Source organism: Nerophis ophidion, linkage group LG11, assembly GCF_033978795.1.
Source record: "Nerophis ophidion isolate RoL-2023_Sa linkage group LG11, RoL_Noph_v1.0, whole genome shotgun sequence".
Classification (NCBI taxonomy): domain Eukaryota; kingdom Metazoa; phylum Chordata; class Actinopteri; order Syngnathiformes; family Syngnathidae; genus Nerophis; species Nerophis ophidion.
This window is the reverse complement of record NC_084621.1, coordinates 39,015,974-39,028,818: the sequence shown is the minus strand read 5'-3', so window position 1 is coordinate 39,028,818 and position 12,845 is coordinate 39,015,974. Positions and strand designations below refer to the sequence as shown.

Here is a 12,845-nt window from a genome sequence, read left to right as displayed (position 1 = left end):
CTGTCTCATTTTGTCCACCAAACTTTTAACGTTGTGCATGAATGCACAAAGGTGAGTTTTGTTGATGTTATTTACTTGTGTGCAGTGCTAATCAGGCATTTTGGTCACTGCATGACTGCAAGCTAATCGAAGCTAACATGCTATTTAGGCTAGCTGTATGTACATAATGCATCATTATGCCTCATTTGTAGCTATATTTGAGCTCATTTAGTTTCCTTTAAGTCCTCTTAATTAAATGTATATCTCATGACAAACTATCTGTACGTAATATGGCTTTTGATTTTTTTGCGTTTCCAGACATATATGTTTTTGTATTTTTGGTCCAATATGGCTCTTTCAGCATTTTAAGGTTGCCGACCCGTGGTATAGCAGAAGCTACTAAAGCTTCATAAATGTAGAAGAATCATGCATGTGTGTCACTTCTTAGCACAAAGTACATGACAGGAGTCAGGCCTATACTTTATTGTGTTAAAGATCATGTTGCCATGTACTGTACACAAACCAGACACTACATTGGGAACACCTTAATCCAATATTCACCAAAAAATATGAACGCTCTGTTTGGATTGACATGGTCAAATAATTGACTATAATACTATTCCTGGTCAAAAATATTTTTTTCATTCTTTCTACAGTACTTTTTTGTCTGTAAGATATGGCCTTAAAACAAGCAGCAAATTCACGTCAAATCAATTCATCTACTAAATCATTTTTAATCATTCTCATATATTGTTCTGCAAATCACCACTTTCTTAAAACAAACATCATTAAAAATGTGTAATATGTTGTTGTTTTTGATTCCTCTGATTGTTGTCCTCAAGTCATTTATTTATTTAATATTTTCTAAAGGAATTACATTTTGTCGTCTAAAAACCCCCATAAATGTTCCAAAAACACCAGTTTATTCAATTAACCACCAAAATAATCTTGTTCATTTTATGTAAATTACTACTTATTCAACTCAACTGTATTATTTACGGATCTGATTTGAAAGAGAACAAATGCGTTAGTAATTGCTATTAAATGGAAAAGGGTTTTAATTAATTCAGCTCTGCTTCATCCCACTCCTTTATTGACATGGTGCAACGAAAAACTGTAAAAATGTGAAGCACTATATTGGAAGTGTATATGCGTGTTCAAAATAAACGCAAACCATTTAACCATAAGTGTCTACTATTTCCTGGATGTGTGTTACAAAATAAAAACAAACAAAACATATTAACAAAACTAATTAACATTAACATATGTGGCTGTAGGCAACCTTCTTAAGTAGTATTGTGTTAACTCCACATCCTGAGCTTGAAGCACCCAGTAGCTTTATTTACCTCTACCTGCGCTTTAAAATGGTGTTTACGATAAACTCACCAGCCGTATTAATGCTTGCTCAGCATTTTGCTCCTTGCCACTATCACAACATTGTTGCAGTGTTGTGCAATGTACTTTTTTATATTAAATGGCCTAGTGGTGAGCTATGTTTCCACTTTTTCATGCAATCCAAATTAAAATCAAAGTTAAAAAATATATAATGACATTTTACATTTAAAAAATAACAGCCTCTCTCCAATAGTCTCATCCTTTTTAGGTAAATAAACAAAAGCCCAGCTATAATTACGACATTTAAAATGTGTTTATTATTGTTTCTAATACTTTGACTATAGTATTTTTTTTTTTGTAAATTGACAAAGTGAACTAAGACAGCACATTATTAACTTCTTAAAGGCATATTTTTTTTTTTATTGTACTGGAGATTATTGGGTGTACCTAATGTTATGTCCCGTGCATGTACAGTGTGCACCCATCTAATGTGGCTATGTCTACAAAGGACAACATAATAGCACTTATTACTCATACAGTACAGTAGAATATTAGAACATTAGGCCTTTATTCGTTTCTGCACACAAAACATTAAACTACAAGTAATTCTATGTATTTACTAGCTTATTAAGTTGGTAAAGTTAAAGGTAGTAAAGGTAGCTAAATTCAAATTGCCACTGCTATCATACTGCATAATGAACATATTAATTATGTATAGTCTTCTAAGTGCTTTTGTCAGGGGAAACACAAATGGACTACTTCCAGGTGCTTCTCTGCGATTGCTAATACATTCCGTGGTGTATTTGACCCTGTTTATCATTATTATAATGCAGTTTTATGAAGTCCATGGTGAAACGTTAAAATAAGAGCAGGGATGTGTGCATGTGCGCTACTAGATGACAGCATTGTGTTTTTTTAAAAGATGCATTTGAGTTTTGATTGGCTCAATGCTTTACGCAGTTTTAAATCATTTGTATCATTTTCAATAATAATGCATTCATGACACAATGTGTGGTTGTTATTTTTATAGTTTGTCCCTCCAACAATTTCTCAGCAAAGGAAATTATTCTTCAGAATAAAATGATTTTGTTTTGTTTTTAAAAATGATTTAAATTGTTAGATATGTAGCTATGGAGCTTTTTATTGTTACAAACCCACACACCGCATTTGAGTAAAACATACCTTCTTGGCGTAAACATACTGTGAACATTTGTTTACATCGCCAGTCAGTATAAGTCAGTTGTGTGTCTTCCTGTCCTGCTGGGGGCAGCATTGAGCTATCCAAAGCTGCCACACAGTAAGTGGGGAAAAGGTCACTAAAGGTGGTTAGCTTGAGATATCTTCTCTTAGATATCTTCATCTCCATTTTGTGTTATGGACATTTGGATTCTGATTGTCCTTAAAGTGAAAGAGATAAATCTTGATGACTGGTGGAATCAAAATCTCTCATTTTTGTGCGTGTGCTTGCAAAAAAAAAAGAAAAAAAGAGTGAAGACCTGCACATTTTTTTGCAGTTGTTGCTTTCATCCTCTTTCTCCATCTGGATGCTGCTTTTGCAACACCTCCAAGTTCACTCTTTCTCCTCAGGTGACGATGTCACATCTCCTCCATGACTTCCATGACGATTGTCCTGGGTCCAGTGAGGATCAGGTTGCTCACTGTCCTGTAGTCCTGAGTGAGGACGTTCAGTCCGTTCACCGACACCACAAACTGACAAACCTGCAAGAGAAGAGATGTTGACAAGCGCTGTAAATAAACACTAAGCAGCTGGCAAGTCTTCCCTATGTGTATATGGCAGAATAATTTGGCTCTGTGGCAAAGGTACTGCAAGTGTCTACGCGGAATAGTGGGGAGGCAGGTTTATTTGTATTTTATTATGAAACAACAAATCCATCCATTTTATGCTTGTCCCGTTCAGGGTCACGGGGGTGCTGGAGCCTATCTCAGCTACAATCAGGCAGAAGGCGGTGTACATCCTGGACAATTCGCCACCTCATCACAGGGCCAACACAGATAGTCAGACAACATTCACACTCACATTCACACACTAGTGTCATGACAAGGACTATGGTGCGGTTCCTTTTCCCGTGGTGCAAAACGACTGGATTGGACACGATGTGAAGGTAACGACATCTTTTAATCTTAACTCGAAAAAAGGAACAAATGAAAGGCGCTCACAGCGGAGGTTGAAAACTTGGCTAAGAAAACAAAAACTATTACTATAACGTAAACTATGGTCAAAAAACAAACCTTGCAAACTATGGCATGAATAACGAAAACTTACTTGGAACGAGAAAAGAGCATAGATCATCAGCGTGGATAACAAGGGTGTGTAGAGGGTGATGTCGCCGGGCTGACTGCCTGGCAACTACAGGCTTAAATAATGCTGTGGTGATTAACAGGTGCATGAGTCCAAATGAACCAGGTGCGTGAAATGACAGATGAAAACTAATTGGTAGTCATGGTGACAAAACAAACAAAAGTGCCCAATGAGTCCAAAACCAAACAGAATGTGATTACAAAACATGACAGCTAGGGCCAATTGAGTGTTGCCAATCAACCTATCCCTAGGCGCGTGTCTTTGGAAGTGGGAGGAAGCCAGAGTACAAAAAAAAACTATTTTTTGTGTCGAAGAGTATTAAAAAAAAAAAAACTCCTCTCTGAGCTGCTACCTTACCGTGGTAGAGGAGTTTGCGTGTCCCAATGATCCTAGGAGCAATGTTGTCTGGGGGCTTTCATGCCCCCTGGTAGGGTCTCCCAAGACAAACAAGTCCTAGGTGAGTGATCAGACAAAGAGCAGCTCAAAGACTTCTATGGAATTACAACAAAATGAACTCAGATTTCCCTTGCCCGGACGCGGGTCACCGGGGCCCCGCTCTGGAGCCAGGCCCGGAGTTGGGGCGCGATGGCGAGCGCCTGGTCTGTCCCCATTGGGCCTGGCCGGGCATAGCCCGAAGAGGCAACGTGGGTCATCCATCCAATGGGCTCACCACTCATAGGAGGGGCCATAGAGGTCGGGTGCAATGTGAGCTGGGCGGCAGCCGGAGGCAGGGCACTTGGCGTTACGATCCTCGGCTACAGAAGCTAGCTCTTGGGACGTGGAACGTCACCTCACTGGGGGGGGAAGGAGCCTGAGCTAGTCCGCGAGGTAGAGAAGTTCCGGCTGGATATAGTCGGACTCACCTCGACGCACAGCAAGGGCTCTGGAACCAGTTCTCTCGGGAGGGACTGGACCCTCTTCCACTCTGGCGTTGCCGGCAGTGAGAGGCGACGGGCAGGGGTGGCAAGTCTCGTTGGAATTCAACCCAGTGGACGAGAGGGTAGCTTCCCTTCGCCTTCGGGTGGGGGGACGGGTCCTGACTGTTGTTTGTGCTTACGCACCAAACAGCAGTTCAGAATACCCACCCTTTTTGGGTACACTCGAGGGAGTACTGGAAAGTGCTCCGCCGGGTGATTCCCTTGTCCTAATGGGGGACTTCAACGCTCATGTTGGCAACAACAGTGAAACCTGGAGAGGCGTGATTGGGAAGAATGGTCGCCCGGATCTAAACCCAAATTGTGTTTTGTTATTGGACTTTTGTGCTCGTCACGGATTGTCCATAACAAACACCATGTTCAAACATAAGGGTGTCCATATGTGCACTTGGCACCAGGACACCCTAGACCGCAGTTCCATGATCGACTTTGTAGTTGTGTCATCGAATTTGTGGCTTCATGTTCTGGATACTCGGGTGAAGAGAGGGGCGGAGCTTTCTACCGATCACCACCTGGTGGTGAGTTGGCTGCGATGGTGGGGGAGGATACCGGACAGACCTGGCAGGCCCAAGCGCATTGTGAGTGTCTACTGGGAACGTCTGGCAGAGTCTCCTGTCAGAGAGAGTTTCAATTCACACCTCCGGGAGAACTTTGAACATGTCACGAGGGAGGTGCGGGACATTGAGTCCGAGTGGACCATGTTCCGAACCTCTATTGTCGAGGCGGCTGATTGGAGCTGTGGCCGCAAGGTTGTTGGTGCCTGTCGTGGCGGTAATCCCAGAACCCGTTGGTGGACACCAGCAGTGAGGGATGCCGTCAAGCTGAAGAAGGAGTCCTATCGGGTTCTTTTGGCTCATAGGACTCCGGAGGCAGTGGACGGGTACCGACGGGCCAAGCGGTGTGCAGCTTTAGCGGTCGCGGAGGCAAAAACTCGGACATGGGAGGAGTTCGGGGAAGCCATGGAAAACGACTTCCGGACGGCTTCGAAGCGTTTCTGGACCACCATACGCCGCCTCAGGAAGGGGAAGCAGTGCACTATCAACACCGTGTATGGTGCGGATGGTGTTCTGCTGACTTCGACTGCGGATGGTGTGGATCGGTGGAGGGAATACTTCGAAGACCTCCTCAATCCCACCAACACGTCTTCCTTTGAGGAAGCGGTGCCTGGGGAATCTGTGCTGGACTCTCCTATTTCTAGGGCTGAGGTTGCTGAGGTAGTTAAAAAGCTACTCGGCGGCAAGGGCCCGGGGGTGGATGAGATCCGCCCGGAGTTCCTTAAGGCTCTGGATGCTGTGGGGCTGTCTTTGTTGACAAGACTCTGCAGCATCGTGTGGACATCGGGGGCGGTACCTCTGGATTGGCAGACCGGGGTGGTGGTCCCTCTCTGTAAGAAGGGGGACCAGAGGGTGTTTTCCAACTATCGTGGGATCACACTCCTCAGCCTTCCCGGTAAGGTTTATTCAGGTGTACTGGAGAGGAGGCTACGCCGGATAGTCGAACCTCGGATTCAGGAGGAACAGTGTGGTTTTCGTCCTGGTCGTGGAACTGTGGACCAGCTCTATATTCTCGGCAGGGTTCTTGAGGGTGCATGGGAGTTGGCCCAACCAGTCTACATGTGCTTTGTGGACATGGAGAAGGCATTCGACCGTGTCCCTCGGGAAGTCCTGTGGGGAGTGCTCAGAGAGTATAGGGTACCGGACTGTCTTATTGTGGCAGTCAGCTCCCTGTATGATCAGTGTCAGAGCTTGGTCCGCATTGCCGGCAGTAAGTCGGACACGTTTCCAGTGAGGGTTGGACTCCGCCAAGGCTGTCCTTTGTCACCGATTCTGTTCATAACTTTTATGGACAGAATTTCTAGGCGCAGCCAAGGCGTTGAGGGGATCCGGTTTGGTGGACACGGGATTAGGTTTCTGCTTTTTGCAGATGATGTGGTCCTGATGGCTTCATCTGGCCGGGATATTCGGCTCTCACTGGATCGGTTCGCAGCAGAGTGTGAAGCGACCGGAATGAGTATCAGCACCTCCAAGTCCGAGTCCATGGTTCTCGCCCGGAAAAGGGTGGAGTGCCATCTCCGGGTTGGGGAGGAGACCCTGCCCCAAGTGGAGGAGTTCAAGTACCTAGGAGTCTTGTTCACGAGTGGGGGAAGAGTGGATCGTGAGATCGACAGGCGGATCGGTGCGGCGTCTTCAGTAATGCGGACGTTGTATCGATCCGTTGTAGTGAAGAAGGAGCTGAGCCGGAAGGCAAAGCTCTCAATTTACCGGTCGATCTACGTTCCCATCCTCACCTATGGTCATGACCGAAAGGATAAGATCACGGGTACAAGCGTCCGAAATGAGTTTCCCCCGCCGGGTGGCGGGGCTCTCCCTTAGAGATAGGGTGAGAAGCTCTGCCATCCGGGAAAACTCAACGTAAAGCCGCTGCTCCTCCACATCGAGAGGAGCCAGATGAGGTGGTTCGGGCATCTGGTCAGGATGCCACCCGAACGCCTCCCTAGGGAGGTGTTTAGGGCACGTCCAGCTGGTAGGAGGCCACGGGGAAGACCCAGAACACGTTGGGAAGACTATGTCTCCCGGCTGGCATGGGAACGCCTCGGGATCCCCCGGGAAGAGCTAGACGAAGTGGCTGGAGAGAGGGAAGTCTGGGCTTCCCTGCTTAGGCTGCTGCCCCCGCGACCCGACCTCAGATAAGCGGAAGATGATGGATGGAGTATTAAAAAAAAAAAAGATTAGATTTGTATTTAATATTTCAGTAGGGATAGGTATATTTCACATTTGAATCGGTACGGTACCTAGGAATTGATACAGGGACTTAATGGTACCAATTTTCGATACTTCTGTGTGTGTTTATGCATTATTGTTTATGGAATATCCATCCATCCATTTTCTACCGCTTGTCCCTTTTGGGGTCGCTGGGGGTGCTGGAGTCTATCTCAGCTGCATTCGGGCGGAAGGCGGGGTACACCCTGGACAAGTCGCAATGTTTTTCACCCTGGACAAGTCGCCACCTCATCGCAGATTAATGTACAAACCCCGTTTCTATATGAGTTGGGAAATTGTGTTAGATGTAAATATAAACGGAATACAATGATTTGCAAATCCTTTTCAACTCATATTCAGTTGAATGCACTACAAAGACAAGATATTTGGTTTTGCAAATAATAATTAACTTAGAATTTCATGGCTGCAACATGTGCCAAAGTAGTTGGGAAAGGGCATCTTCACCACTGTGTTACATCACCTTTTCTTTTAACAACACTCGATAAACTAATTGTTGAAGCTTTGAAAGTTGAATTCTTTTGTCATTCTTGTTTTATGTAGAGCTTCAATCGTTCAACAGTCCGGGGTCTCCGCTGTCGTATTTTACGCTTCATAATGCGCCACACATTTTCGATGGGAGACAGGTCTGGACTGCAGGCTGGCCAGGAAAGTACCCACACTCTTTTACTACGAAACCAGGCTGTTGTGACACGTGTCTTGGCATTGTCTGGCTGAAATAAGCAGGGGGGGTCCATGATAACATTGCTTGGACGACAACATATGTTGCTCCAAAACCTGTATGGACCATTCAGCAATAACGGTGCCTTCACAGATGTGTAAGTTAACCATGCCTTGGGCACTAATACACCCCCATACCATCACAGATGCTGGCTTTTGAACATTGCGCCTTTAACAATCCGGATGGTTATTTTCCTCTATGTTCCGGACGACACCGCGTCCACAGTTTTCAAATATAATTTTAAATGTGGACTTGTCAGACAACAGAACACTTTTCAACTTTGCATCAGTCCATCTTAGATGAGCTCGGGCCCAGCGAAGCCAGCGGCGTTCATTGGTGTTGTTGATAAACGGGTTTTGCTTTGCATAGTAGAGTTTTAACTTGCACTTACAGATGTAGCGACCAACTGTAGTTACGGACAGTGGTTTTATGAAGTGTTCCTGAGCCCATGTGGTGATATCCTTTACACACTGTCAGTTTTTAATGCAGTACCGCCTGAGGGATCAAAGGTCCGTAATATCATCGCTTACGTGCACTGATTTCTACAGATTCTCTGAACGTTTGATGATTTTACGGACCGTAGATGGTAAAATCCCTAAATTCCTTGCAATAGCTCGTTGAGAAATGTTGTTCTAAAACTAATCGACAATTTGCTTACAAATTGGTGACCCTCACCCCATCCTTGTTTGTGAATTACTCAGCATTTCTTGTAAGCTGCTTTTATACCCAATCATGGCACCCAACAGTTCCTAATCAGCCTGCATACCTGTGGGATGTTCCAAATAAGTGTTGATGAGCATTCCTTAACTTTATCAGTATTTATTGCCACCTTTCCCAACTTCTTTGTCACGTGTTGCTGGCATCAAATTCTAAAGTTAATGATTATTTGCACAAAAAAAAAATGTTTATCAGTTTGAACATCAAATATGTTGTCTTTGTAGCATATTCAATTGAATATGGGTTGAAAATGATTTGCAAATCATTGTATTCCGTTTATATTTACATCTAACACAATTTCCCAACTCATATGGAAATGGGGTTTGTAAGTATATTTCGAACTTGCATATTGTTACAATATGACACATCACATATGTTTAAAAAGTGGTAGGAAGAATTGAATTGAATTGAAGTATTTATTCAAAACCTGCACAGTACAACAACACATTTTTTTTACATCTTGGCATTTGTACAAGATTGAAAAGGGGTTGAAGGAAGCAGATGCTTATAATATCCCAACCCCTCTCATTCATTCCACATTTAACAAAAACAATATAATACAAGAACAACACCATACAAACAAAAAAAAAAAACAACTCCTGTACAATAACAATACAATAGTACCACTGTTAGTATGAGACAAGACAAGACAAGATCAAGACAAAACACACACGCACGCACGCACACACACACACACACACACACACACACACACACACACACACACACACAAACACACACACACACACACGCACACACACACACACACACACACACACACACACACACACACACACACACACAGGCCCAAACACTCTTCGACCATACACCTCTCTCCCATCGCTCTGTGCTGAGGACATCACTCTCTTTCCTCCTCGTACTTCTTCAGTACTTCTTTTTTAAACAGTGTTTTAAATTGAATCGTATTAGAACATATTTTTAACTCGTCCCTTTAAGTTGTTCCACAGACTGACTCCACGCAGTGAAATGCACATTGATTTGAAAGTTGTTCTTAATTTAGGCAAATATAATTTGTGGTTTCCTCTTAGACTGTAACTATGGTTACAGTCTAAGAGGTTTTATGAAATCAAACAATGGATGTCCGCTAATTTTTTTGCAACTTAACGCCAAAAAAACGGAAATACTGATTATCGGTCCTGCTAGACACCGACCTCTATTTAATAATACAACTGTAACATTTGACAACCAAATAATTAAACAAGGTGACTCGGTAAAGAATCTGGGTATTATCTTCGACCCAACTCTCTCCTTTGAGTCACACATTAAAAGCATTACTAAAACGGCTTTCTTTCATCTCCGTAATATTGCTCAAATTCGCTCTATTCTGTCCACTAAAGACGCTGAGATCATTATCCATGCCTTTGTTACGTCTCGTCTCGATTATTGTAACGTATTATTTTCGGGTGTCCCCATGTCTAGCATTAAAAGATTACAGTTGGTACAAAATGCGGCTGCTAGACTTTTGACAAGAGCAAGAAAGTTTGATCATATTACGCCTGTACTGGCTCACCTGCACTGGCTTCCTGTGCACTTAAGATGTGACTTCAAGGTTTTACTACTTTTGTATAAAATACTACACGGTCTAGCTCCATCCCAGCAAGAAATCTGCGTTCAAAAGACTCCGGCTTATTAGTGATTCCTAAAGCCCAAAAAAAGTCTGCGGGCTATAGAGCGTTTTCCGTTCGGGCTCCAGTACTCTGGAATGCCCTCCCGGTAACAGTTCGAGATGCTACCTCAGTAGAAGAATTTAAGTCTCACCTTAAAACTCATTTGTATACTCTAGCCTTTAAACAGATCCCTTTTTTAGACCAGTTGATCTGCCGCTTCTTTTCTTTTTCTCCTCTGTCCCGCCCTCCCTTGTGGAGGGGGTCCGGTCCGATGACCATGGATGAAGTACTGGCTGTCCAGAGTCGGGACACAGGATGGACCGCTCGCCTGTGTATCGGTTGGGGACATCTCTACGATGCTGATCCGACTCCACTTGGGATGGTTTCCTGTGGACGGGATTCTCGCTGCTGTCTTGGATCCGCTTTGAACTGAACTCTCGCGGCTGTGTTGGAGCCACTATGGATTGAACTTTCACAGTATCATGTTAGACCCGCTCGACTTCCATTGCTTTCGGTCCCCTAGAGGGGGGGGGGGGGGGGGGGGTTGCCCACATTTGAGGTCCTCTCCAAGGTTTCTCATAGTCAGCATTGTCACTGGCGTCCCAATGGATGTGAATTCTCCCTGCCCACTGGGTGTGAGTTTTTCTTGCCCTTATGTGGGTTCTTCCGAGGATGTCGTAGTCGTAATGATTTTTACAGTACTTTGAGACATTTGAGATTTAGGGCTATATAAATAAACATTGATTGATTGATTGATTGATATGGTGATCATCTCTATACTGGAATAAGTTCTGTATATTGTATGGTAGAGAGTTTTGGGATTACCTAAACATAATTTGAACAGTTTTAAAGTTGATCACATTGTGCAGTTTAAAGGCCTACTGAAACCCACTACAACCGACCACGCAGTCTGATAGTTTATATATCAATGATGAAATCTTAACATTGCAACACATGCCAATACGGCCGGTTTAGTTTACTAAATTACAATTTTAAATTTACCGCTGAGTTTCTTGTTGAAAACGTCGCAAAATGATGACACATATGATGACGCGTGCGTGTGACGTCTCGGGTTGGAGGGGACATATTAGCCCAGCACAACACACGGCTAAAAGTCGTCTCTTTTCATCGCATACTCACACAGTATTTTGGACATCTGTGTTACTGAATCTTTTGCAATTTGTTCAATTAATAATGGAGACTATAAAGAACAAAGCTGTTGGTGGAAAGCAGTGGATTGCAGCTGCCTTTAGCACCGAGACACAGCCAGTGTTTCTTTGTTGTGAAGCTTTAACACAGAGCGGTCAAGCGAACATGTTTCTCTATGTCAACCAGCAAGTTTTTGGATGGTAAAATTGTGATATGAAGTCAGCTCTTACCGGAGACTTCAGTGGATTATGTGACCTCCTCCTGTAGCTGTCAAAAAGGCAGCTGTGATCTTGGCTCCTCCATAGGCTTCTCTCTGAGACACTGGCGTTCACCGCAGCCATCCGACTTTCAGGTATGACTTTAGAATCTTACTAAAACACTATTAAAACAATAAGCAGGTAAGGGATTTTCCAGAATTATCCTAGTAAATGTGTCTAATTACATCTGAAACGCTACCACTGCCGCCGCCCGAGCCGTCGCTTTTATTTTTATATTTAAAAAAAAAAAAAATTTAGTGCCTCACTCCAACTTTCCTCATCCACAAATGTTTCATCCTCGCTCAAATTAATGGGGAGATTGTCGCTTTCTCGGTCCGAATAGCTCTTGCTGCTGGAGGATATGATTATAAAAAAATTTGAGGATGTCAGGAGCCCTACAACCTGTGACGTCACGCGCACATGGTCTGCTACTTCCGGTAAAGGCAAGGCTTTTTTATTAGCGACCAAAAGTTGCAAACTTTATCATGGATGTTCTCTACTAAATCCTTTCAGCAAAAATATGGCAATATCGCGAAATGATCAAGTATGACACATAGAATGGACCTGCTATCCCCGTTTAAATAAGAAAATCTCATTTCAGTAGGCCTTTAAGTTGCTGTAACACCATAAATAGTGGATTTGAATGATGTCTGTCGTGAACATTTGACACAATCCTAATGGCCTTTTTATGCAGAGAAAGAAAAAGTAATGGCCATTTAATCCTACTACTTTTCCGCTTTTATTCATGTATTTATTTATTTGAATTTGGACGATGCATATTGATCAACACTGAGCAACAATGTAAATATGCTGGAGTTAGAACAATCGCTAATTTTCATCCGTTGTCCTAAGGCAGGGGTCGGGAACCTTTTTGCCTTAGAGAGCCATGAAATCCAAATATTGTAAAATGTATTTCCGTAAGTGCCATATAATATTTGTTGTAACACTGAAAACAATGCGTGCATTTTTAAGTAAGACAAACATTTTTAGAGTGTTAAAAGTCTCTTATTCTTTTTAATAACATAGT

At 43.3% G+C, this 12,845-nt stretch overlaps 1 protein-coding gene across 2 annotated transcripts in view; it reads right to left on the bottom strand.

The window, feature by feature from the left end:
• Positions 1-447: 447 nt before the first annotated feature.
• deptor (DEP domain containing MTOR-interacting protein) overlaps positions 448-12,845 on the bottom strand; it is a 90,420-nt gene continuing 78,022 nt past the window's right edge. For both annotated transcript variants that reach the window (XM_061915885.1, XM_061915886.1), the window contains one exon: positions 448-3,033. In XM_061915885.1, the coding sequence (XP_061771869.1) occupies positions 2,911-3,033 (123 nt within the window). In that variant the 3' untranslated portion in view covers positions 448-2,910. The remainder of the gene's footprint in view (positions 3,034-12,845) is intronic.